At 37.9% G+C, this 27,246-nt stretch overlaps 1 protein-coding gene and 1 pseudogene across 1 annotated transcript; one reads left to right on the forward strand and one right to left on the reverse strand.

The window, feature by feature from the left end:
* Positions 1–602: 602 nt before the first annotated feature.
* On the forward strand, positions 603–20,616 carry LOC124075952 (basic proline-rich protein-like). The gene is made up of 3 exons (XM_046419594.1): positions 603–929; positions 10,682–10,891; positions 20,530–20,616. Exons 1-3 carry the CDS (start codon positions 603–605, stop codon positions 20,614–20,616), a joined length of 624 nt encoding a protein of 207 aa, XP_046275550.1.
* A 2,425-nt stretch (positions 20,617–23,041) lies between these two features.
* LOC124075954 (small ribosomal subunit protein mS31-like) overlaps positions 23,042–27,246 on the reverse strand; it is a 52,547-nt pseudogene continuing 48,342 nt past the window's right edge.

The raw sequence follows: 27,246 nt of genomic DNA on the forward strand, positions 1-27,246 counted from the left end.
GAATTTTCTAAATTATGCTGAAATCAATTCCAAGCTATTTGGAAGGAACAAAAAGGTTATTTTCATCAGATATTACATTACTATTCTTGTGACATAGTGACTTGGTCCTTGCAATCTGCAGAACCCTTAAGAAAATAAGCATTAGGAGATCCAACATGGCGGCCGGCAAGGAAGCAGCACTTTCAGTATCTCCACATTAACAGGATCAGAAACACCCATTAAAACAGCTACATTCTACCTACTGAGGAACTTCTAGCAAAATTCCGCTGAAAGGAGACCTGCCAGGAATTAGTAAGTTATATTAGAGGTGACAGTTGGCCCCAGGCAAGTGAATCTTGGCCGGCCACGCGGGCGCAGAGGTCCAATCCCGCAGCCACCACCCAACCGGCTCTGCAAGCGGCGGCCCGGGGCAGCAGTGAGAAGGGTCCCCGCCTAGCCCGGCAGACGGCTCCCACCATCCCGGCTCTCCTGGCGGCCCCGCTCGCTCTGTGATCGGCCACCCCGCCCACCCGGCTCTTAGCCACGAGGCCGCTGCCTATCAAGTTCTACAAGCGGCCCCCAGCGGCCGGCGCGGCGAGAAGGGTCCCCGCCGGGCCTGGCAAATGGCCTGCGCCCTCCTGGCTCTGCTAACGCACCCCCCCCCTGCCCTCCCGGCTCTGCTGGCAGCCCCGCCCCTGGCCGGCTCTGCAGGCGGCCCCCGGCAGCCCGAACAGCGAGAAGGGTCCCCGCCTGGCCCAGCAGACAGCCTGTGCCCTCCCGGCTCTGATAATGCCCCGCCCGCACGGCTAATGGCCCCCTGCCCGCCCGGCTCTGCAAACGGCCCCGCCCACCTGGCAAACGGCCCCCCCTCCACCCTCCGGGCTCTGCTGGTGCTCTGCCCGCGTCCAGCGCCGGGCGGCTCTGCAGGCAGCCCCCAGCGGCCCCGTGCGGTGAGAAGGGTCCCCGCCCGGCAGACGGCCTGTGCCCTCCGGGCTCTGCTAACGGCCCCGCCCACCCGGCAAATGGCTCCCCCCCCTGAGAGGACGTGAAGGAAATCTAACCAAGCCTTTATGAAATAGCAAACTGGGAACTAAAACCAGAGATTGTGTCAGACCAGAGACAAGCCAGTTCCACCCCTCCCTTCAGACACTCCAGCAAGGAGGCAGGAGCCCGCCATAGCAGAGAGGGGAAGTCACCAAAGTTCAGCCAAAGAGATTCCTTCCCAGTGGAATCTACTTTAGCAAGTGTGTGACTCCCACCCACATCAGATACAAACAACCGGGAAATTTCAAAATCTCTCCATGGGTGTGACCATAAGGGCCAAAGGACTCTCGACCCCCAACTCCCAATACTGCCAGTGACGTGGGCGTGACTGTAGGGGCGGACCCCAACTCCCCCAACCGCCAACTGAGAGGGCGTGACGGTAGGGGAGGAGGCGTGACGGTAGGGGAGGAGGGAAACAGAGGACACTCCAGACCCCCAACTCCTCCTACCGCCAGCGGAGTGGTCGTGATTGTAGGGGCTGAGGGAAGCAGAGGGGATTCTCGACCCCCAACTCCCATTACCACCAGTGGCGACACCAATGGTCTTAGCCGCCAGACTCCAAAGGTGTGCCCACCAAAGGGGTCCGGAAAAATTAAACTATTGACTCCCAGAACACAGCTCCACAGCACTGGGGCTTAGATGAATGACAGAGAGAGTGCTCAGTCATTAGGGAAATAGAGCACTCGGAGGGGCTGAAAGTGTAACCAAATCCTTGGAGAACCTCCTCCGGTGCACAGGACCTGGCTGGCTGGCAGGAGGAAGGGGAGGAGGGGCCGTAGAAGTGAAATGGCTCTGGACCAACAGGATCGAAAGACTCCCAGGAGCCACCTTACAGGGATTGCTCTTCACACATTGAGGGCAAATCTCAGCCTGGAGGGCACAGCTTTGCCTACGGGAAGAGAAGAAAATGGATCTCTAAGACCTAATTTTATTTCTTATTTTATTTTATTTTTTCTCTCCCTTTTTCCCTCTTTCTCTCCCCTTCCAAGTTTTATTGTTCTTTCCATTCTCCTCTATGCTATCTAACTCCCCCTCCTTCTTTCTTTTCAAGAGCACCTTCCTTCCCCTTCCCCCCAACTTTCATCCCAAGCATTACATCCTCCATTTCGTGTAACTGTCTAAATGCAAACAGGTGAATGTTTCGAGGCCATCTATAGTGCTACTAAATACCTAGCTACTACCAACACCCTGATCCAATTGACGGTTAGCATCCCCCTTCAGTAGAGCAATCTTCTAAAGTAGCCAAGACATATTAACCCTTATACCTTCATAGCACCTAACCTAAAGTCCTAAGAACAAAAAACAAATCACTATATGCATACAAAATCCGGAAGCCCTTTATAAGTTGAATGAATCAGCTCTAAAGTACAATAAAGCCCAACATCTATAGGCATAATCTCCCACCAAAAAGGAGAGACAACAGATACAAAGCCAAAACAAATGTATAGGAGAAAGCAGTTACAAAGCAGTCAAACAGAGCAGGAAAGTAACGTGAACAACATGAAAAAACAAGGGAAAAAAGGATTACAGATAATGCAGGACAACTTAAATCTACAGGAGGACCTAGAAGCATCAGAAATATGGAAAGGGAAAGAAATCAAGGCATACCTAACTCAGATGGAACGGAATTTTAGAGAAGACATGAGACAGCAAATCCAAGAATTGAAAGTATATTTTGAAAACCAACTAAACAAACAAATTCAAACTGCAAAGAACGAGCTTTACCAGGAGATAGAGATCTTTAAAAAAAAAACCAAACAGTGATTTTAGAAATTCAAGAAACCATAAACCAGATTAAAAATGCTAACGAGAATATTACAAATAGACTAGATCAAGTAGAAGTCAGAACATCAGATAATGAAGACAAAGTTTATCAACTTGAAAAGAATATAGTCAATACTGAAAAGATGCTTAAATCTCACGAGCAATCTATTCAAGAGATATGCATCTCATCAAAAAACCAAATTTGAGAGTCATTGGGATAGAAGAAGGCACAGAGATTCAAGCCAAAGGAATGGACAACCTATTGAATGGAATAATCCTAGAAAACTTCCCAGAGATGAAAGATGGAATGGATTGCCAAATCCTGGAAGCCTACAGGACCCCAAACATCCAAAACTGTAATAGGCCAACTCCAAGACATATAATTATGAAGATAGCCAACATACAGAACAAGGAGAGAATATTAAAAGCTACGAGGGAAAGGAGGCAGATTACATTCAGGGGTAAACCAATTAGGTTAATGACTGATTTTTCATCACAGACTTTGAAAGCGAGAAGATCCTGGAACAATGTATTTCAAATGCTGAAAAATAATGGATTCCAACCAAGAATACTGTATCCAGCAAAATTAAGCTTCAGATTTGACAATGAAATTAAAATCTTTCACGATAAACAAAAGCTAAAAGAATTCGCAGCCAGAAAACCAGCACTGCAAAGCATTTTGGGCAAAATTCTACAAGAAGAGGAATGGAAAAACAGTGCCCAAAACCAACAGTGGGAGGTATCTCAGTAAAGGGGGAGGAAAACAACCAAAGAGTAAAAACTGGCCAAACTAAAATAAATAAATAAATAAACATGACTGGAAGTACAAATCATATTTCAATTGTAACCTTAAATGTTAATGGAATAAACTCACCAATCAAGAGACACAGGCTGGTAACCTGGATCAAAAAAACAAATCCAACAATATGCTGCCTTCAGGAGACTCATATGATAGGAAAAGACATACACAGGATGAAGGTAAAAGGTTGGGAAAAATCATACCACTCACATGGCCCTTGGAAGCAAGCAGGAGTGGCCATACTTATATTGAATAAAATCAACTACAAACCTAAGTTAATCAAAAGGGATAAAGAAGGAAACTATATCCTGTTAAAAGGAACTATTCACCAACAAGACATAACAATTATCAATTTATATGCACCAAATAATGGTGCAGCAATGTTCATAAAACAAACTCTCCTCAAGTTCAAGAGTCAAATTGACCACAACACAATAATTATGGGTGACTTCAACACACCGCTCTCGCCATTAGACAGATCCTCCAGACAAAAGCTGAATAAAGAAACTATAGAACTCAATGACACAATCAATAACCTAGACTTAACCGACATATATAGAATATATCAACCATCATCAAGTGGATACACGTTCTTCTCAGCAGCACATGGATCTTACTCAAAGATACACCATATATTATGCCATAGGGCAACTCTTAGTAAATATAAAGGAGTGGAGATAATACCATGCACCATATCTGATCATAATGGAATGAAACTGGAAATCAATGAAAAAAGAAGGAAGGAAAAATCCTGCATCACATGGAAAATAAACAATATGTTACTGAATGATCAATGGGTTACAGAAGACATAAAGGAGGAAATCAAAAAATTCTTAGAGATAAACGACAATTCAGACACAACATACCGGAATCTATGGGACACAATGAAAGCAGTTTTAAGAGGGAAATTCATTTCCTGGAGTTCATTCCTCAAAAAAAGAAAAAACCAACAAATAAACGAACTCACACTACATCTCAAAACCCTAGAAAAGGAAGAGCAAAACAACAGCAAATATAGCAGAAGACAAGAAATAATTAAAATCAGAGCAGAAATCAATGAAATTGAAACAAAAAAAACCATTGAAAAATTGATAAAAATAAAAGTTGGTTCTTTGAAAAAATAAATAAGATCGACAGACCCTTAGCCATGCTAACGAAGAGAAGAAGAGAGAAAACTCAAATCACTAACATACGGGATGAAAAAGGCAATATCACAACAGACACTACAGAAATACAGAAGATAATTAGAAAGTATTTTGAAACCCTATATTCTAATAAAATAGAAGACAGTGAAGACATCGATAAATTTCTTAAGTCATATGAGCTGCCCAGATTGAGTCAGGAAGACACACACAATTTAAACAGACCAATAACAAAGGAAGAAATAGAAGAAGCCATCAAAAGACTGCCAACCACAAAAAGCCCTGGACCAGATGGGTATACAGCGGAGTTTTACAAAACCTTCAAAGAAGAATTAATACCAATACTTTTCAAGCTATTTCAAGAAATAGAAAAAGAAGGAGCTCTTCCAAATTCATTCTATGAGGCCAACATCACCCTGATCCCGAAACCAGACAAAGACTCTTCAAAGAAAGAAAACTACAGACCAATAACTCTAATTAACATAGATGCAAAAATTCTCAATAAAATCCTGGCGAATCGAACACAAAAGCATATCAAAAAAATTGTGCACCATGATCAAGTAGGATTCATCCCTGGGATGCAAGGTTGGTTCAATATACGGAAATCAATAAATATTATTCACCACATCAATAGACTTAAAGATAAGAACCATATGATCATCTCGATAGATGCAGAAAAAGCATTCGACAAAGTACAGCATCCCTTTATGTTCAAAACACTAGAAAAACTGGGGATAACAGGAACTTACCTCAACATTGTAAAAGCTATATATGCTAAGCCTCAGGCTAGCATCATTCTAAATGGAGAAAAACTGAAGGCATTCCCTCTAAAATCTGGAACAAGACAGGGATGCCCTCTCTCACCACTTCTATTTAATTTAGTCCTTGAAATACTAGCCAGAGGAATTAGACAGACAAAAGAAATTAAAGGCATAAAAATAGGAAAAGAAGAACTTAAAATATCACTATTTGTGGACGATATGATCCTATACTTAGAAGACCCAAAAGGGTCTACAAAGAAACTACTAGAACTAATAAATGAATTCAGCAAAGTGGCAGGATATAAAATCAACACGCATAAATCAAAGGCATTCCTGTATATCAGTAACAAAACTTCTGAAATGGAAATGAGGAAAACCACCCCATTCACAATATCCTCAAAAAAATAAAATACTTGGGAATCAACCTAACAAAAGAGGTGAAAGATTTATACAATGAAAACTACAGAACCCTAAAGAGAGAGATAGAAGATGATCTTAGAAGATGGAAAAATGTACCCTGTTCATGGATAGGCAGAACTAACATCATCAAAATGGCGATATTACCCAAAGTTCTCTACAGGTTCAATGCAATGCCAATCAAAATCCCAACGGCATTTCTGGTAGAAATAGATAAAGCTATCATGAAATTCATATGGAAAAACAAAAGACCCAGAAGAGAAAAAGCAATTCTAAGCAGGAAGTGTGAATCTGGAGGTATAGCGATACCAGATTTCAAACTGTACTACAGAGCAATAGTAACAAAAACAGCATGGTACTGGTACCAAAACAGGCAGGTGGACCAATGGTACAGAATAGAGGACACAGAGACCAATCCACAAAATTACAACTTTCTTATATTTGATAAAGGCGCTAAAAGCATGCAATGGAGAAAGGATAGCATCTTCAACAAATGGTGCTGGGAAAACTGGAAATCCATATGCAACAAAATGAAGCTGAACCCCTTTCTCTCGCCATGCACAAAAGTTAATTCAAAATGGATCAAGGAGCTAGATATAAAATCAGAGACTCTGCACCTGATAGAAGAAAAAGTTGGCTCCGATCTACACATTGTGGGGTCGGGCTCCAAATTCCTTAATAGGACGCCCATAGCACAAAAGTTAATAACTAGAATCAACAAATGGGACTTACTCAAACTAAAAAGTTTTTTCTCAGCAAGAGAAACAAAAAGAGAGGTAAATAGGGAACCTACATCATGGGAACAAATCTTTACTCCTCACACTTCAGATAGAGCCCTAATATCCAGAATATACAAAGAACTCAAAAAATTAAACAACAAGATAACAAACAACCCAATCAACAAATGGGCCAAGGACCTGAACAGACACTTCTCAGAGGAGGACATACAATCTATCAATAAGTACATGAAAAAATGCTCACCATCTCTAGCAGTCAGAGAAATGCAAATCAAAACCACCCTAAGATACCATCTCACTCCGGTAAGATTGGCAGCCATTATGAAGTCAAGCAACAATAAGTGCTGGCGAGGATGTGGGGAAAAGGGTACACTTGTACATTGCTGGTGGAACTGCAAACTGGTGCGGCCAATATGGAAAGCAGTATGGAGATTCCTAGGAAAGCTGGGAATGGAACCACCATTTGACCCAGCTATTGCCCTTCTCGGTCTATTCCCTGAGGACCTTAAAAGAGCATACTATAGGGATACTGCCACATCAATGATCATGGCAGCACAATTCACAATAGCTAGACTTTGGAATCAACCCAGATGCCCTTCAATAGATGAATGGATTAAAAAACTGTGGCATTTATACACAATGGAGTATTACGCAGCACTAAAAAATGACAAAATCATGGATTTTGCAGGGAAATGGATGGCACTAGAGCAGATTATGCTAAGTGAAGCTAGCCAATCCTTAAAAAACAAATGCCAAATGTCTTCTTTGATATAAAGAGAGCAACTAAGATCAGAACAGGGAAGAAGAGCATGAGGAAAAGATTAACATTAAACAGAGACGAGTGGGGGGAGAGAAAGGGAGAGAGAAGGGAAACTATGGAAATGGAAGGAGACCCTCATTGTTACACAAAATTACATATAAGAGTTTGTGAGGGGAAAGGGGAAAAAAAAACAAGGGAGAGAATTAAACAACGGCAGATGGGGTAGAGAGGGAAGATGAGAGGGAAGGGGAGGGGGGATAGTATGGGATAGGAAAGGTAGCAGAATACAACAGTCATTAATATGGTATTATGTAAAAATGTGGATGTGTAACCTATGTGATTCTGCAACTTGTATTTGGGGTAAAAAATGGGAGTTCATAACCCATTTGAATCAAATGTATGGAAGATGATATGTCATGAGCTTTTTAATGTTTTGAACAACCAATTAAAAAAAAGAAAATAAGCATTATTCTCACTGCCATGTCCAGCCACAGTAATGATCATTAGGTAATATATAAAATAACCAAAAATATTTCCCAGTAGAAAAATGTGCAGATGTGGTAATAGTATCCCTGCTACTTGGTAGGCTGAGGTAGAAGGATCACACATTCAAGGTCACCTGGGCAATTTAGAGAGACACTGTCTTAAAATTAACAAAAAGGATTTTTGATAACTCAGTAGTGGAGTGCTCTTGGGTTCAATCCACAGTACTACTGCAAAAAAAGAAAGAAAGAAAGAAAAGAAAAATGTGAACTATAACATAGCTATTATCATGAGATATTGGCTGAAAAGAAAGCTTTCATTGTATTTCAAAAAAAAAAAAAGCAGTTTGATATGAGATTTATTATTCCAGATTCAAGTTCATTTTGACTTTGCTCTTCCATTTATAATCCTAAACTCAAAAGATTAAAACTCCACCTGCTTCTGGTCTGAATTCTTCCTTTTTCATCAGATGAGAAAAGCTGTGAAGTTATTTTCTTCTTCCAGGTTTGTCCCTTAATTGCTAATCTCCAGTCATTTGGTTTTTCTGTCTTTGGCTTTTAATTTTCCTCCTTTCATTAGCTTGGTTTAAAACTATGTGTTTTTTTACTCTACCTCCACCACCTCAAGCCTTTTTAAAATAAATACTTCAAATCGTCTGTAAATAAATCAATAACATCTTTTTTGATCAAGGGAGATTAGTTACAAGTCTTTTTTACAAAGTCTCAATTCCTAGAAATATTTGTTCACATAAACTCTTATTTTGCTATGAGCTTTGTTTAGCATATCAATTAGGTAAATTTGCTTAAACCTATTCAAAATGTCAAATGATTAGTAGAAAACAATCGGCAATTTGGTTGCTGTTCTTATTCTTATTTTTGATGCTATTGTCATTGTAATTTTACAAATAGAAAAGATAATCTCATAAATTCAGTAGTGTACAGTGATTAAAAGATGCAAATGAAATTGTAAAACTTATTTGATCATGCCATTTTTGACATCGTGGTTAAGGATCATATGATTAGACTTCAAATGGTATTATGTAAAATCAAATCATTACATCAAGAGAGATTCATTTAAAAATTAAACTAAGGCTAGTGATAAGGCACATGACACCAGAGCTGAAAGATGCTTAAAATCCCAGAGCTAAACAATATACTCTGTGTCAGTAAGGGGTTCACAGGGTTATTAGAAAAGCAAAAACAAGAAAGGAATAATAAACAAATACATAAAATACATTACAAACTTTAAAAAAAATGCTGTGCTATTGTACAACCTGTCAGCTTAACTGGTGCTTTAGAAGACTATTAAAACACCCTATATATAGTATTTACATCATAAACCTTATTTATTTACTTGTTTCTTATGTTGAATTGATATTATTTTTCTCTTTCCAAAACAAAGTATATTATATCTGGGTCCCTTCAATTTCAACTAATGACTAGGAGCAATAAAAGGGCTGGGGAAAAAATTACTATGGGTACTTAATTAGAAATAAATGTGCTTCAATATTTTACCATGTGGTAGGTACTTTTAATATAGAGAATATTTTTTTTTCCTTTTAAACAATACACAAAAGATATTTATGCCTTTGGTAGAATGACCTAAGTCACACTTTTCTAAAACATTTTAATAAATGTTTTGAGCTGGGGATATGGCTCAGTTATAGAGCACTAATGTAGCCTGCTTCAGGCCCTGTGTTTGAACCTCAGCACAGCAAAAATAAATAAATAAAGGAATAAATAGATAAATATTTTAAATGGTTATTCCTCCTAAGATGTTCCTAATTTCTACCTTTATTTATTATGATTCTATTTCCAGTCTCCCATTCAATATTTATCTATGATTAGTATTAGTCCCCACTTAGAAACAGGTAGGGATAGTTTCCAGCTCCATATGCAAGTGATTGCAACCAGGATCATTTTAGTGATCATGCAAACCATACAATATAAATTATATGAGAGACTCCAAGATGACGGCGAATAGAGTGCATCACACCCCATGTACCGCATCACTGTGCAGGTGAATAACTAGTTAGAGCGACAAAAAGCTATCTTGTTAGGAATTTACAGCAAAATAGGGGTGCACCGAAACCTAGAGGAAGAATTTCCAGCACTGAGGACCAGTTATTGAATCTCTAACACGAGCCAACTGTGTGACTGGAATTCCAGGCTGACTGATCTGCCGCCCGTCTCACGGCCCACCCCGTGGCTACAGATGGCGGGGCGCTGCTGAGAAGCGACCAGCAAGCAGAGAGAAACAGTGCTACAGATTCTGTGGAATCCTGACGGCTGTGCCCTCACTGAGCTTCGGGCTGAGTTTGGGATTTGAGACGGGGAAGGAAGCGGTCCAGTTCTATCTCCCACAACAGAAAGTCCACCAAGAAAGCCAGCAGCCACCATCTTGGAGAGCTGACATCACCACCGCCACTCTCCAACAGATTGCAACAATAAAACAGGTGTGTGTTACTCATCCCATCTCCCATACAGCAGGGAATTTGCATAAAATCTCTCCCAGGCTTTCCGGGGGAGGGATTATCAGAATGAGCCTGCATAGAGACACGGAGAAAGGTAGAGACACCTGACCTTCAACTCCCCCTCCCATCAGCAGTGAAAACGAAACCTGTCTAGCCAGCGCTGGGGGAGGGGCAAACAGAAAAAATCAAAACAATAGGGTGCCGGGGTTCCCAATAGCCACCCTCCACACCCAGCAAACTGCAAGCCCAGAGGACAGTTTGAACTGCCAATAGGCATCACACAGGGGAAGGCCGGGCTAGCAGGAGAAACCAGGGCTAGCAGGAGAAGCCAGGGGACGAGAGGCCAGGCCCTTGCGACTGGGCGGCTAGAGATCGCCTGCCCGCTGGCAACAGCCCGCCCACTGCCCACGCGATTGGGCAGCTAGAGACTGCCCACCCGCAGGCGACTGCCCGCAGCCCCCGTGACTGGGCGGCTGGAGACCGCCCGCCCACCAGCGACCGTGCGGCTAGACCCCGAGGTGTGGCACAGCAGGTACGGCGCAGAGACTCTAGGAAGAGGTTTTTAGCCAAGCCTTCATGAAGTAGCTAACCGGGAGCTGAAACCAACCAGAGACAGACCAGTCCCACCCCTCCCTTCGGACACCCCAGCAAGGAGCCTGGGGCCCGCCATAGCAGAGAGGTGACGTCACTGGAGCTCAGCCATCAGAATTCCTTCCCAGCGGAATCCACTTTAGCAGGCATAGTCTACCACCACAAAGGAGCAACAACAGAGATATACAAAACCAAAACAAATTTATAGGAGAGAGCAGAAACACAGCAATCAAACAGAGCTGGAAAGTAACGTGAACAACATGAAAAAACAAGGGAAAAAATGATTACAAACAATGCAGGACAACTTAAATCTACAGGAGGACCTAGAAGCATCAGAAACATGGATAGGGAAAGAACTCAAGGCATACCTAACTCAGATGGAATGGAATATTAGAGAAGACATGAGACAGAAAGTCCAAGCAATGAAAGTATATTTTGAAAACAAATTAAACAAACAAATTCAAATGGCAAAGAACGAGCTTTACCAGGAGATAGAGATCTTTAAAAAAATCAAACAGTAATCCTAGAAATGCAGGAAACTATAAACCAAATTAAAACTCAAACGAGAATATCACAAATAGATTAGATCAAGTAGAAGTCAGAACATCAGATAATGAAGACAAAGTTTATCAACTTGAAAAGAATATAGTCAACACAGAAAAGATGCATAAATCTCATGAGCAATCTATTCAAGAGATATGGGATATCATAAAAAAACAAATTTCAGAGTCATTGGGATAGAAGAAGGCATAGAGGTTCAAAGCAAAGGAATGGACAACCGATTAAATGAAATAATCCTAGAAAATTTCCCAGAGATGAAAGATGGAATGGATTGCCAAATCCTGGAAGCCTACAGGACCCCAAACATTCAAAACCATAATAGACCAACTCCAAGACATATAATTATGAAGATAGCCAACATACAGAACAAGGAGAGAATATTAAAAGCTACGAGGGAAAGGAGGCAGATTACATTCAGGGGTAAACCAATTAGGTTAATGACTGATTTTTCATCACAGACTTTGAAAGCGAGAAGATCCTGGAACAATGTATTTCAAACGCAGAAAAATAATGGATTCCAACCAAGAATGCTGTACCCAGCAAAATTAAGTTTCAGATTTGACAATGAAATTAAAATATTTCATGATAAACAAAAGCTAAAAGAATTCGCAGCCAGAAAACCAGCACTGCAAAGCATTTTGAGCAAAATACTACAAGAAGAGGAATTGAAAAATAGCGCCCAAAGCTAACAGTGGGAGGTATCTCAGTAAAGGGGGAGGAAAATAACCAAAGAGTAAAAACTAGCCAAACTAAAATAAATAAATAAATAAACGTGACTGGAAGTACAAACCATATTTCAATTGTAACCTTAAATGTTAATGGCCTAAATTCACCAATCAAGAGACATAGGCTAGTAACCTGGATCAAAAAAACAAATCCAACAATATGCTGCCTTCAGGAGACTCATATGATAGGAAAAGACATACACAGGCTGAAGGTGAAAGACTGGTAAAAATCATACCACTCACATGGCCCTTGGAAGCAAGCAGGATTGGCCATACTCATATCGAATAAAATCAACTTCAAACCTAAGTTAATCAAAAGGGATAAAGAAGGACACTATATCCTGTTAAAAGGAACCATCCACCAACAAGACATAACAATTATCAATTTGTATGCACCAAACAATGGTGCTGCAACGTTCATAAAACAAACTCTCCTCAAGTTCAAGAGTCAAATAGACCACAACACAATAATTATGGGTGACTTCAACACACCGCACTTGCCATTAGAAAGATCCTCTAGACAAAAGCTGAATAAAGAAACTATAGAACTCAATAGCACAATCAATAACCTAGACTTAACCGACATATATAGAATATATCAACCATCATCAAGTGGATACACATTCTTCTCAGCAGCATATGGATCCTACTCAAAGATAGACCATATATTATGCCATAGGGCAACTCTTAGTAAATATAAAGGAGTGGAGATAATACCATGCACCATATCTGATCATAATGGAATGAAACTGGAAATCAATGAAAAAAGAAGGAAGGAAAAATCCTGTATCACATGGAAAATGAACAATATGTTACTGAATGATCAATGGGTTACAGAAGACATAAAGGAGGAGATAAAAAAATTCTTAGAGATAAATGACAATAAAGACACAACATACCTGAATCTATGGGACACAATGAAAGCAGTTTTAAGAGGGAAATTCATTTCCTGGAGTTCATTCCTCAAAAAAAGAAAAAAACAACAACAAATAAAGGAACTCACACTACACCTCAAAACCCTAGAAAAGGCAGAGCAAAACAACAGCAAATGTAGTAGATGACAAGAAATAATTAAAATCAGAGCAGAAATCAATGAAATTGTAACAAAAAAAAACATTGAAAAAATTGATAAAAATAAAAGTTGGTTCTTTGAAAAAATAAATAAGATCAACAGGCCCTTAGCCATGCTAATGAAGAGAAGAAGAGAGAGAACTCAAATTACTAACATATGGGATGAAAAAGGCAATATCACAACAGACACTACAGAGATACAGAAGATAATTAGAAAGTATTTTAAAACCCTATATTCCAATAAAATAGAAGATAGTGAAGATATCGATAAATTTCTTAAGTCATACGATCTCCCCAGATTGAGTCAGGAAGACACACACAATTTAAACAGACCAATAACAAAGGAAGAAATAGAAGAAGCCATCAAAAGACTGCCAACCAAGAAAAGCCCTGGACCGGATGGGTATACAGCGGAGTTTTACAAACCCTCAAAGAAGAATTAATACCAATACTTTTCAAGCTATTTCAAGAAATAGAAAACGAAGGATCTCTTCCAAATTCATTCTATGAGGCCAACATCACCCTGATCTCGAAACCAGACAAAGACACTTCAAAGAAAGAAAACTACAGACCAATATCTCTAATGAACTTGGATGCAAAAATACTCTATAAAATCCTGGCGAATCGAATACAAAAGCATAACAAAAAAATTGTGCACCATGATCAAGTAGGATTCATCCCTGGGATGCAAGGCTTGTTCAATATATGGAAATCAATAAATGCTATTCACCACATCAATAGACTTAAAGATAAGAACCATATGATCATCTCGATAGATGCAGAAAAAGCATTCAACAAAGTACAGCATCCCTTTATGTTCAAAACAGTAGAAAAACTAGGGATAACAGGAACTTACCTCAACATTGTAAAAGCTATATATGCTAAACCTCAGGCTAGCATCATTCTAAATGGAGAAAAACTGAAGGCATTCCCTCTAAAATCTGGAACAAGACAGGGATGCCCTCTCTCGCCACTACTATTCAATTTAGTTCTTGAAATACTAGCCAGAGCAATTAGACAGACGAAAGAAATTAAAGGCATAAAAACAGGAAAAGAAGAACTTAAATTATCACTATTTGCGGGTGATATGATACTATATCTAACAGACCCAAAAGGGTCTACAAAGAAACTGCTAGAGTTAATAAATGAATTCACCAAAGTGGCAGGATATAAAATCAACACGAATAAATCAAAAGCATTCCTGTATATCAGCAACAAAATTTCTGAAGTGGAAATGAGGAAAACCACTCCATTCACAATATCCTCAAAGAAAATAAGATACTTGGGAATCAACCTAACAAAAGAGGTGAAAGATTCATACAATGAAAACTACAGAACCCTAAAGAGAGAGATAGAAGATGATCTAAGAAGATGGAAAAATGTACCCTGTTCATGGATAGGCAGAACTAACATCATCAAAATGGCGATTTACCCAAAGTTCTCTACAGGTTCAATGCAATGCCAATCAAAATCCCAACGGCATTTCTGGTAGAAATAGATAAAGCTATCATGAAATTCATATGGAAAAACAAAAGACCCAGAAGAGAAAAAGCAATTCTAAGCAGGAAGTGTGATCTGGAGGTATAGTGATACCAGAGTTCAAACTGTGCTACAAAGCAATAGTAACAAAAACAGCATGGTACTGGTACCAAAACAGGTGGGTGGACCAATGGTACAGATAGAGGACACAGAGACCAATCCACAAAATTACAACTTTCTAATATTTGATAAAGGGGCTTAAATCATGCAATGGAGGAAGGATAGCATCTTCAACAAATGGTGCTGGGAAAACTGGAAATCCATATGCAACAAAATGAAACTGAATCCCTTTCTCTCGCCATGCACAAAAGTTAACTCAAAATGGATCAAGGAGCTAGATATCAAATCAGAGACACTGCATCTGATAGAAGAAAAAGTTGGCTACGATCTACAGTCGGTGGGGTCGGGCTCCAAATTCCTTAATAGGACGCCCATAGCACAAAAGTTAATAACTAGAATCAACAAATGGGACTTACTTAAACTAAAAAGTTTTTTCTCAGCAAGAGAAACAATAAGAGAGATAAATAGAGAGCCTACATCCTGGGAACAAATTTTACCCCTCACACGTCAGATAGAGCCCTAATATCCAGAATATACAAATAACTCAAAAAATTAAACAATAAGATAACAAATAACCCAATCAACAAATGGGCCAAGGACCTGAACAGACACTTCTCAGAGCAGGACATACAGTCAATCAACAAGTACATGAAAAAATGCTCACCTTCTCTAGCAGTCAGAGAAATGCAAATCAAGATCACCCTAAGATACCACCATACTCCAGTAAGATTGGCAGCCATTATGAAGTCAAGCAACAATAAGTGTTGGCGAGGATGTGGGGAAAAGGGTACACTTGTACATGGCTTGTGGGACTGCAAATTGGTGAGCCCAATTTGGAAAGCAGTATGGGGATTCCTGGGAAAGCTGGGAATGGAGCCACCATTTGACCCAGCTATCGCCCTTCTCGGACTATTCCCTGAGGATCTTAAAAGAGCGTACTATAGGGATACTACCACATCAATGATCATAGCAGCACAATTCACAATAGCAAGACTGTGGAACCAACCTAGATGCCCTTTAATAGATGAATGGATTAAAAAAATGTGGCATTTATACACAATGGAGTATTATGAAGCACTAAAAAATGACAAAATCATGGAATTTGCAGGGAAATGTATGGCATCAGAGCAGATTATGCTAAGCGAAGCTAGCCAATCCTTAAAAAACAAATGCCAAATGCCTTCCTTGATATAAAGAGAGCAACTAGGGGCTGAGGATGTAGCTCAAGCGGTATCGCGCTCACCTGGCATGTGTGCGGCCCAGGTTCGATCCTCAGCACCACATACAAACAAAGATGTTGTGTCCGCAGAAAACTAAAAAAATAAATAAAAATTCTCTCTCTCTCTTAAAAAAGACAAACAAACAAAAAAAAAAACAGAGCAACTAAGCACAGAACAGGGTGGAAGAGCATGAGGAAAAGATTAACATTAAACAGAGACGAGTCGGGGGAGAGAAAGGGAGAGAGAAGGGAAATCATATGGAAATGGCAGGAGACCCTCAATGTTACACAAAATTACATATAAGAGGTTGTGAGGGGAAGGGGGGGAAACAAAGGAGAGAATTGAACAACAGCAGATGAGGTAGAGAGCGAAGATGGGAGGGGAGGGGAGGGGGGATAGTAGGGGATAGGAAAGGCAGCAGAATACAACAGTCACTAATATGCCATTATGGAAAAATGTGAATGTGTAACCGATGTGATTCTGCAATTTGTATTTGGGGTAAAAATGGGAGTTCATAACCCACTTCAGTCAAATGTATGAAAGATGATATGTCATGAGCTTTGTAATGTTTTGAAGAACCAATAAAAAAATAAAATAATAAATAAATAAATAAATTATATGAGGCTCTTCATTTAGAAGGGCCCTGAACTTGGTGTAATTCTCTGAGTCTAATGCCTTAAAATTCTTAATAATTTTATTATGAACTTAGGTTTATAATTAAAATCTGATGAATTAATGGATATATATATATATATATATATATATATATATATATATATATATATATATTTCCACTCCTCCTTGTCCTTGCTGCTCTATTTGCATCTGGTGCTTGCACAGAACTTGGAATACCAAAAATATCAATAATTCTTACTCAATGCTCAACTGAGTACACGCAAGCATGTTTTAGTCAGTTCAGTTGGTCATAACAGAATACCATAGGCCCGGTGGCTAAACAATAGCATTTAGTTGCTCAGAGTTTTGCAGTTTGGAATTTGAAGATCAGGGATTTCACAAGATCAGGTTTTGGTGAGGACTCTTTTTTTTTTTTTTTTGGCCTTTAAATTTCTGTTTTTTCACTATATCTTCACATGTGAGACAGAAGGATCTCTGGCATCCCTTCCTTTTCCTATAATAGGAACTACTCCCATAATAACTGTCCTACCCTCAGGACCTCATCTAAACCTCAATTGCCCCCAAAGACCCCATCTCCAAATGGCATCACAAGAATGATCAGTGCTTCAACACAAATCCTGAATGGAGCAGGGATTCAGTCCACAGAAGCTTGTTGCATCTGCAACTGACTGAGGACTGCCTACAGCCATTTAGGCTAAACCTTCTTTTCAAACCAGTCATGCTTTTTAATATAGAGAACATCATGGTTTCCTAAGAAGCATAGATGACTCTGAAACTTTATCGTATCCTTTTTACTTGTATTTCTGTCAATGTTAGCCAGTGTATGCTGAAAAGGACACAGAAGGAAAGAGAAAGACAAACCCACAGTTCAATTTCCTTCAATTTTTTATTATTCCTCCATAAATCAAAGTTAGAGGTGTTGGTAGCATGTGTACATGTCAAAATGCAAAATAAGAACAGTATAAATTAGGTTCATTCAACAATTTTATTCTTCTTTCAAAAACCATGTCTGTGTACATATAAGCAAGAAACTTCAAATAGTGGATTTCAGGATTCTATATTTGTGGCCAGTATTTAATTATCTGTGTTTGAAACTGGTGTTGCCCAACAAAAAGATAAACAGTTAAACTTCATTCTAGAAACTAAAAAGTTTAGTTTTTTTTAATTTAATACAGTAATCATATCAAGTAAAAAATAACCCAAGAGGTCAAGACATTTTCTTTTAGCACCCTGAAAGATACTTTGTTTTAAAGAAAGGAAACAACGAATTTTGTACCTGGTCCCGATCATGTTGTTCTGAGAAGACTCTGGTCATTTGGGGTGAATATGGAGTGACAAGTACCAACCTGTTTTGCAGGAAAGATGCAACAGTGTCATAAATGTCGCAACCCCTCGCCGGCAAGGGAAAACACGACACAGGATTCTTCTTTCAGCAGTTTATTCAGGCCTTGTTTCATGTATCATCTTCTAGTGACCCCCCGCGGAGCGCCCAAGCACAGCCTAATAAAGCCTCCCGCATAGCAATCCCAAGCTGCCATGTGGATCTCTCTCATAGGGTGGGAAGGGATTGCACGCCAACTCTCCAAAAAAGGAGTTGTTTATCACAGGCCACAGTGGAAGCCGGCGCCATCTTCTAATGGCGGCCAAGGTCTATAAGAATGGCTTACCACACATAAACATTTAATTGAAGGATAAATTCTCTGTTCTAGATCCATTGAAGGGGAAAGAGAATTGGTGCAGAAGCCAAGTCCTTAACTGAAAGTTACAATCAAAGGTTAGTTAATCAAGCACTAACTTCAGGGCTTCATTGATGGAGACCAGTCTGCATGACTAAAATGTTGTAAAAAATTGGTGGCATCAGGGGAACTAGCTTCTGTGTGTGAAGATGACCAACACTTAAACTGGCCCTTGTTATGCTTCAGATGCTATATATGAATAAGGAGTCAAAGGAAATTTTTTACTGTGTTTTAGCTGTTGAAATGAAGATATGCCTGCTCTATCTTCTCCCTAATGTCCATTTATAGACAGCAAAGCACAAAGGTATATTCAATGTGAGTTATAATTCACAACATGTGGTAGTGGTTAATATTCAGAAATTACCACCAGTAATAAGAACAGTGTCACTTTGGGATAGAAAGGGTACAACTTTACAGAAGAGGAAAATCGTCCACTTTCTTCTTGTCTCTGAAGAAATATACTTCACAAAAGTTGTAAACAAATGCCAAATATTTTGTCTGATATAAGGAGGCTGACTCATAGTGGGGTAGGGAGGGGGATCATGGGAGCAATAGATGAATTCTAGATAGGGCAGAGGGGCGGGAGGGGAAAGGAGAGGGCAGGGGATTAGCAAGGATGGTGGAATGTGATGTACATCATTATCCAAAGAACATGTATGAAGACACGAATTGGGTGTCAACATACTTTATATATAAACAGAGACATGAAAAATTGTGGTATATATGTGTAATAAGAATTGTAATGCAAAAAACAAGTATATGTATAAAGACATGAATTTCATGAACATACTTTATATACAAAGATAGGAAAAACTGTGCTCTACATGTGTAATAAGAATTGTAATGCATTCCACTGTCGTGTATTTAAAAAAATAAAATCAATTAAATAAAAAAAGATTCCACTTACATATATTAAGGATTAAATTTTCAAGTCATTTGTGGTATCACTTATGTTCTTCCATATATCAAGGGTCCACCGATGATGACCAATATGTTTCTTTCCTTTCACAAAATCCAATTTTCCTTATTAAAGTTTACCCTGTCACAGATGAATCTCAAAGTTACAATGGTGATATTTCAATGGCTCCTTTCATATTTTGAAGCAAAATGATGTTGAAATGAATAGATTGGTGTGATATTTGATGCTTTATTCCCCATTTTCAATTGGGGGCAGATAGTTTTCTGAAATATTGGAACAAAAGAATGAGAACTACCAATATGACAAGAACAAATAAAAGAGTGTAAATTTCTCCTGCAAGTGGCAAGTTCCATCCTATAAAAATATGGTTTGCTATTGTAGGGCAATAAGAACTCTAGAGTACTTTTTATATACTGTACTTTTAGGGCAATTGTAGAAACACTGATTTCTGACTAAAAGTACTTTTTAAAGGACTGACACAGTGTATAGAAAATTGAACATTTGCCTGTCCTTTATAAGGTAGTTTAGAGAAGGTTTTTATTATTTTTTAAATGGGACAACTTTTCCAGCTTTTAGGTAGCCCTCTATAGCAAATATTTAAATTATGTAATCCTCTGCAGAGACTCTGCTCTAGTCTTGTATCTAAAGATTTAGATTTTCCTAATGGTTAAGAATTTGGTGTTGGTGTTAAGGAGCCTGGCTTTAAATCCTGGATTTGCATTTTCCAGCTGTGTGCTCTCAAAGTATTGTTTAAGACTCAGTTTTCTAAAAATATTAACAAATTATTGATAGTTGTCTGAGAAAGCATTACTAGATTAAGGGACACTGTGTTAGTCAGCTATCCATCTCTGTGATGAAATACCTGAGATAATCAACTTAAAGGAGAAAAGGTTTACTTTCACTTAGGGGTTCAAAAGTTTCAGTCCATGTTCACTTAGCCACATCACTTTAAATCTGTGGTGGCAGAATACATCATGGTAGAGAACGTAGAGCATATGGCAGAGAAGGTCTCTTCACTTCATGGTGGCCAAGAAGTAGAAAGAGGGGAGAGGTCAGGGCTCCCATATCTCCTTCAAAAACATGCCCGCACTGACTTCACTTCCTTTCACTAGGCTGTTGCTCATAAAGGCACTGCCACCCCTAATAATAATATGTCGCAAGCTGAAGACCAAGCCTTTGATGCATGGGTCTTTGGGTAACACTACAAATCCAAACTATAAAAGATATTACAATGAATGACATTAATCTATTAAAATGTTGTTCATGTAAGAAGATCTTATGCTGTAATTAATGTTCTCATTTCTCCTGTCATTTTCTTTATATATCCTTAAGCAAATTCTATATAGATGGAAATCGAGAGAAAATATAAATCAGTAGCTTATTACTACCCTTTCTGTAATAGAAGAATAAAAATTTGAAAAGATTTTGAAATTGTCCTATCCCTCAAATTTCCATCAGAAAGTAGCAGTTTCTTTATTTTGAATATTTGCAAGCATATCTTAGGGATATTATTATAGGCTTAGTTGCAGAACACCATAATTAAACAAATCTTGTAATAAAGTGAGTCATATGAAGTTTCTGATTTCTCAGTGCACATAAATAAAAACCAGGGCAATAACTTTATATCTAAAAAATTCTGTTGCTTAATTGAAAAATACTTTGCTAAAAATGCTAAAGATCATCTCAGCTTTCAGCAGGGTCTTAGCCTCCATGCTAATGGCTGCTGACTGAAGGCTGGAAAGGATGTGGTAGTGCCCTAAAACAAAACAGTGATGTTTCTTCCTTTCTCACAAAACTGTTCTCTGTAGAATGCAATGCTGTTGATAGCATTTTACCCACAATAGAACTTTGCTATAGTTAGAAGGGTGTTTTGACTATATGAAAATCTGTTGTTAAATGTAGTTACACTCATCAATTATTTTAGATAGACCTTTTGAATAAATTGCTGCAGCTTATACTTCCACTTTTGCTACTTCAACCATTTCCCTCTCTCTTTATGTATACACATAATCAAAAATAGGGATACTTGTTTCCTTAAACTTCATGAACCAACTTCTGTTAGCTTTGCATTCTTCTTCTGCAATTGCCTTGCCTCTATCAGCCTCCAAAGAATTCAAGAAAGTTAGACAGGGCACAGTGGCACCTGCCTGTAGTCTCAGTGGCTCTGGAGGCCCAGGCTAGAAGACTGCAAGTTCAAAGCTAGCCTCAACAACTTAGTGAGGCCCTAAGTACCTTAGTGAAACCCATCAAAATAAAAAAATAAAAAATAAAAAAGGCTGGGGATGTGGTTCCAGTGTTTAAGCACCCTTGGGTTCAATCCCCGACACTGAGAAAATAAAAAAATAAGTTAGGATTTTGCTGTTATTAGACTTTGCCTAAAGGAAATTATGGTATCTGGTTTGGTTTTCTATCCAGACTACTAGAACTTTATTCAGATCAATAATAACACTGTTGTCCTTTCTTGTTATTTGTGTGCTCACTGAAGTAATGTTTTTAACTTCGTTCAAAAACTTTGCTTTGCTTTCACAACTCAGCTGCTGGGCATAAGAGGCCCCTCTTCAGCCAGTCTAGGCTTTTGACATGCCTTTTCTACTAAGCTTAATCATGTCTAACTTTTGATTTAAAGAATGAAAATCATGGCTCTTCCTTTCACTTGTACACTCATTTAGAGGACACGGTAGGGTTATTCACAGCCTACTTTCAATATTGTTGTAGCTCAGGGAATAGGAAACTCTGAGGAAAAGGAAATAGACTGGAGAACAGTAGATTGATGGTGCCTGAGAACACACCCTGTCTTGATGGATCAAATTCACTGTCTTATATTGGGATGCTTTGTGGCACCCAGGACAGTTACAATAGTAACATTGAAGATCACTAATCACAGATCACCTTAACATATAACAATGATGAGAATAGTTAGCAAGTTATTAAAATGACCAAAATGTGACATAGATGAAACAAACAAGTTATTGAAAAATGGTGTAAATTGCTCAATGCCAGATTGCCATGAATTTTCAATTTGTAAAAAAAAAAAAAACACAAAACACCATATCTATGATGCATAATAATGTGAAGCAAAATAAAATGTGCATGTGGAACCCTTATCTGTGATCTTCACTTATGATTTAAGATACTGATAAATTTATACATCATGTATAACCAGAAGAATGAGAAATTATACTCCATCATACACGATGTATCAAAGTGCATTCTACTGTCCTGTATAACTAATTAAAACAAAAAATTAAAAATTATATTTTAATAACTAATTAAGCACAGGATATGAATGAAAGAGACTGAAAAGATGTTTATTGCCCAGTCAGTGACTGAACTTAGTATTTTATTTCATCCTTTTGGGTACACCTCAATATTATAATATTAGATATGGTTGTATTATTAATAACAGTGACTAATATTTATTAAGCACTTATAGCATTATAGACATTTTTTGATGGTGCTGGGGATTGAACCCAAGGCCTTGTGCATGCGAGGCATGCACTCTATCACCTGAGCCATATCCCTAGACCAATAGACATTCTTCTCAGTGATTTTTTTTATGTATTAGAGTCCTTCATTTTTCACTACAACCCTTAGGAAAGTTTTTTTTTTCCTAGAAAAATTATTTTATTTAGCTATCATGTGCATCTCCAATAGCTTATAATATAAATTTCCTGGTCTGAACTGTATGTTACTTTCTTTTAGAATGTTCCTTTTTTCTTTAAAATAATCTCCAACCTACTCCATGTGCTTGATTTTTCTAATCACTCAGAAATGAGTTTTTGAAAGTCCAAAAGTCACCAGCTCCATGAAGTGGTGAGCTGGTTCTTGTTTTGGTAAACCATCTAAGTGTTTATACAGAGATATATGTTCATTAAATTCTCAACCATCATCATCAAATCCTGCTTCCCACTTAATTGGTAACTCTCACAGTTTCCCCTTTTCATTCACTCTTCAGACCCAATCTGAAAGGGTTGTTCATTTACTGTGGTTAGTTGTTTAGCAAATTTCACATCCCAAAGAGAAGACAGTGTCTCTGTTTCAAGTGCTTTTTCAGTAAATGCCTCACTGTCAAAAAGATTGTCTCCTCTTGAATAAATTTTTCATAATAATTTGTTGTTGTTGTTGTTGTTTTCTTTTGTTTTTAAGATCAGCTGTCTAGCTCTCTTTTCCTGGCCACAATAATCTGATGCTCTAGTCTTGTACTAACTCTAACTGTAGCAGATTGGGTAACTTTCATATCTGATATTAGGTTGTTGAAACTAATTTTAGGTTTCTCTCCATCTTGCTGTGCCCGCGAGTTTTTCTCATGCTGCCAGAACTATCCAAGCAGCTCTGACTTGGTTATCTACTTGTCAAAAGGGACAGAATCTGTCACAGCCACCACCAACTTAGGGCACGGTACTCGTTTTGCTTCCTTGGAGCATCTCCTAAAGTTCTACTAAGCCAGTTGCAACCTCCAAACCTTTAAGTGGTTTTCTGCCAGGTGGCTTTGTTATGTGAACATTTATAAACTTTCATGTCCTTAATTCCTAAACAATTCTTCTTTTATATTCTTTTCCTCTGTTTGGCTTCTCTGAGGTCTTCTTGGGAATTTCACCAATTGGAACACACTGCTCATCTTTCTTGTTAAATATCACCCTGCTAAGTGCCAAAATGTCTTTCAATATTACCTTTTGTTCTGACCTTTCAGAGAAGAGCATCAAGTAGCACAATCACAGCCACTGATGCCTCCTGTCCTCTAGAGGACAAAGGGAGACAGATAAGAATGCAGAGACTTTATGGAACATTGCAGAAAAACAATCTAGGAATGATGCTTAAGCAAGTTTTACTATTATCATTCCTAGTTTACAGAGAAAGAATTTAAAGCAAAAGGAAGTAAAGCTTCTTGCTAAATTTCACAAAGTTAATACATAGTAGATTCAGAATAGAGACCCAGGCATTGTTGATCCAAGATAGGCCTTACACTGTAGAGTCAGTTCAATTTATGATAAATATCATGTCAGAGTGCAGATATGTCTGTGTGTACGTTTGTGTAAACTGAAAAAATCAAAGGAAAAGAAATTTGAATCAGTGATAAATCCATGGAGGAAATGCATTTTTGAAGGAACACTAAGATTCTGAAATGGCAAAAAGAATACTCAGAAAAGTTTTTTCTTTGTATTAAATCAAGTTTTTAAGCTTCTAAAAAGTAGGTACAACAAAAATTTATGTAGTATCTCTTGTGTCTATTTTAAAAATGTAATTCTCATTTGATTAAGTGATGCTCCTTTAAAATTCCTATATCATGAAAATTTCACAGATAAACTAATAATATTCAATACAAAATTTAGATATGCATCTTTGCTAATGGACATGAGATATATTCATTAGACTAGTTCTCTTTATTATCTTTTGTGATTATTAAAATCTTTCTATCATCATAATACAATTTAGGTACCCAGAAAAAGCCTCTCCCACCCAAATAATTAAGAAAGGGTAGGGTTAGGCAAGACAAGACTTACAAAAAGGTAAGACTTATAAAATGCTTAATTTGTTGATACTTTATCTTTAATGCTCTTAATCTTTTCTTTCTAACCCATCTTCTTATCTATAGGGATTCTTTTCTCATCCTTTCTTGTTTCTTCTTCTGAGATCCAATCAAATATATGCACAATAAATATCTCAATAATAGCCCCTAATGATTCAGCTTCCATTTAAGTCAGTTTTACCTTTTCTGAAGGCTTATCAGTTTAAGACTCCTCTCTCAGTGGAGGCATTGAGAGTCAGGTATTTGAAGGATGCTTCTCCAGGAGAATTTGCTTGATGTCTTTCTAATGCTCCTACTAGGGTTTGGGTATTCAAAGGCAGACAACATAGGTGAAGTGTCGTGCTCATCACACAACTCCAAATGTCTCTACTATCAACACAATATATCTCTGTCAGTGCTGACCTTTACCACTCTGTTGAGTTAATGTTTATCAGATCACTCTTTTCTCTGCTTTTCCACATTATATTCTTTGGATAGAAGTCTCTATGTACATCCTACACTAATGGGGGTGGGGCAAGGTGGATGCATGCTCACCTCCTTGAGGGCAGAGTTTCTACATAAATTATCTGGGATTTTTCTGCATAGCTGATTTGTTTCTTATATTTATTTACTTATTTAGTCCATCGTTTATTTATATCAGTACAGAATATTGGGTATTTACTTTGTGTTTTACATTACAATTCTACACTGCTTTAAGTGTCTTTCTTTCTTTCTTTAACTTCATTATTTTCTGGTTTTGATCATTGGTACTTTTCTGTTGACACAAGTGTCCCCTGAACATTCTGATCAGCATAAGACTAATTTGCTTTTAACAGTTGCTCAATTTCTGGCATTATCAAAGGCTCTAGGTTTATCTTACATATTTTCTTCTCCAGTTTTAACTTAAGCCTTTCCCCAAGTGACCCTTGTTGCTTATACTAGGTCAGAGCAATGGAAATGTGCTAAGTGTGCTTACTGCTACTGGATGTCATTTCTTTCAGACCCTAACATCTGACAGAGCAAAGAATTGTATGTGTGTATATGAACACGTATATACACATCTGTCTTTCTTTATGTACCATTTGAATTTACATTAAGTAAAAAACTTATTCATAGTAATGTCTTCAGCTCTAATTCCTTACTACATGTGTCATTCTAAATTACAAAGAGTTATCAAATGTTAACAAAGATTAATCTATGCAATCTTCTACAAGGTAAAAAAGGCGTGAATAACTCTCAATTCCCATAATAAAGATATTACCATAATGAAAACACAAGAGGAAAAATATAAAAAGGAAAACCGCAGATCAATATATCTATCTCTTATGAACAGAGAATGAGTAATCCTTAAAATATTACCAAATAGAATTCAGAATGTGTGAGTGCACTTGTGTTTATGTGTGTGTGAGGGTTGGGTGTGTGTATCCCCATCCAAAATGAAAGACTGGTTTGGTAGCCCATCATATTAGATGGCTAAAGAAAAAAAAATCACATGATAATATTAATGTAGAAAAACACTCCATATAATTAACACCCATTTATGACATTAATGCTCAGAAAAATAGAAATAGATAATACAGCCTATTCGTGAGGAACATTTACCAAATATCTGTAGCTGTTTCATTTAATGATGAAAGACTGAATGCTTTCCTTCTAAGATCAGAAGCAAGGCAAGAGTGTCTGCAGTCACCACACTCTAATTCAACATCAGCTGTATGTTCTATCCAGTGCAATAAAAGAACAATAGGAAATAAAAGCTGTATGGATCAGAGAGGAAGAAGTAAATTTTCTCTATTTGTGGATGATATGATTGTGTATATAGAAGATCCCTAGGAATCTACAAAATGACTACTATTAATAATAACTCAGCAAGGTGGCAAATAAACTTATAAAAGCAAGTAAAAATATAAGAAGCAATGAATGTATGGGCACAAAAATATTAACACCCCTTAAAATCATCTTTCTTGTTGTCCTCAAAAAATTCTTAGATGTCAAGTTAACAAAACATTTATATTCTGAAAGTGGCAAAACATTGATGAGTGAAATGAAAGGATATTAAAAGAATTGGAAAGATGTATTTTGTTCATGTATTGAATGCTTAGTATAGTAAATACAGCAATTTCCCCAAACCAACATATAGGTGTAATGCGATTCTTATCAAACCTTAGCAATAAGGTTTTACAAATGTAGACAAGATACATCTAAGATACATCTGGAAATGTTGAGGAATTGGAGGAGCTAAAGCACCTTTTAAAAACATGAATAAAGTGCAATTCTTATATCTCATTTCAAGAAGTATACATATAGTATGTATATTAATATA

Source organism: Marmota monax, unplaced genomic scaffold, assembly GCF_021218885.2.
Source record: "Marmota monax isolate L192 unplaced genomic scaffold, Marmota_monax_Labrador192_F-V1.1 WCK01_AAM20220418_F8-fsc00019, whole genome shotgun sequence".
Classification (NCBI taxonomy): Eukaryota; Metazoa; Chordata; class Mammalia; order Rodentia; family Sciuridae; genus Marmota; species Marmota monax.

Coding starts and splice junctions, on each gene's coding strand:
- LOC124075952 (XM_046419594.1), top strand. CDS start 603: ATGGCCTGCGCCCTCCTGGCTCTGCTAACGCACCCCCCCCCTGCCCTC. Junction 930..10,681: donor GCCCCCAGCGGCCCCGTGCG/GTGAGAAGGGTC, acceptor CAGGGCTAGCAG/GAGAAGCCAGGGGACGAGAG. Junction 10,892..20,529: donor CCCGAGGTGTGGCACAGCAG/GTACGGCGCAGA, acceptor TCCTTTCACTAG/GCTGTTGCTCATAAAGGCAC.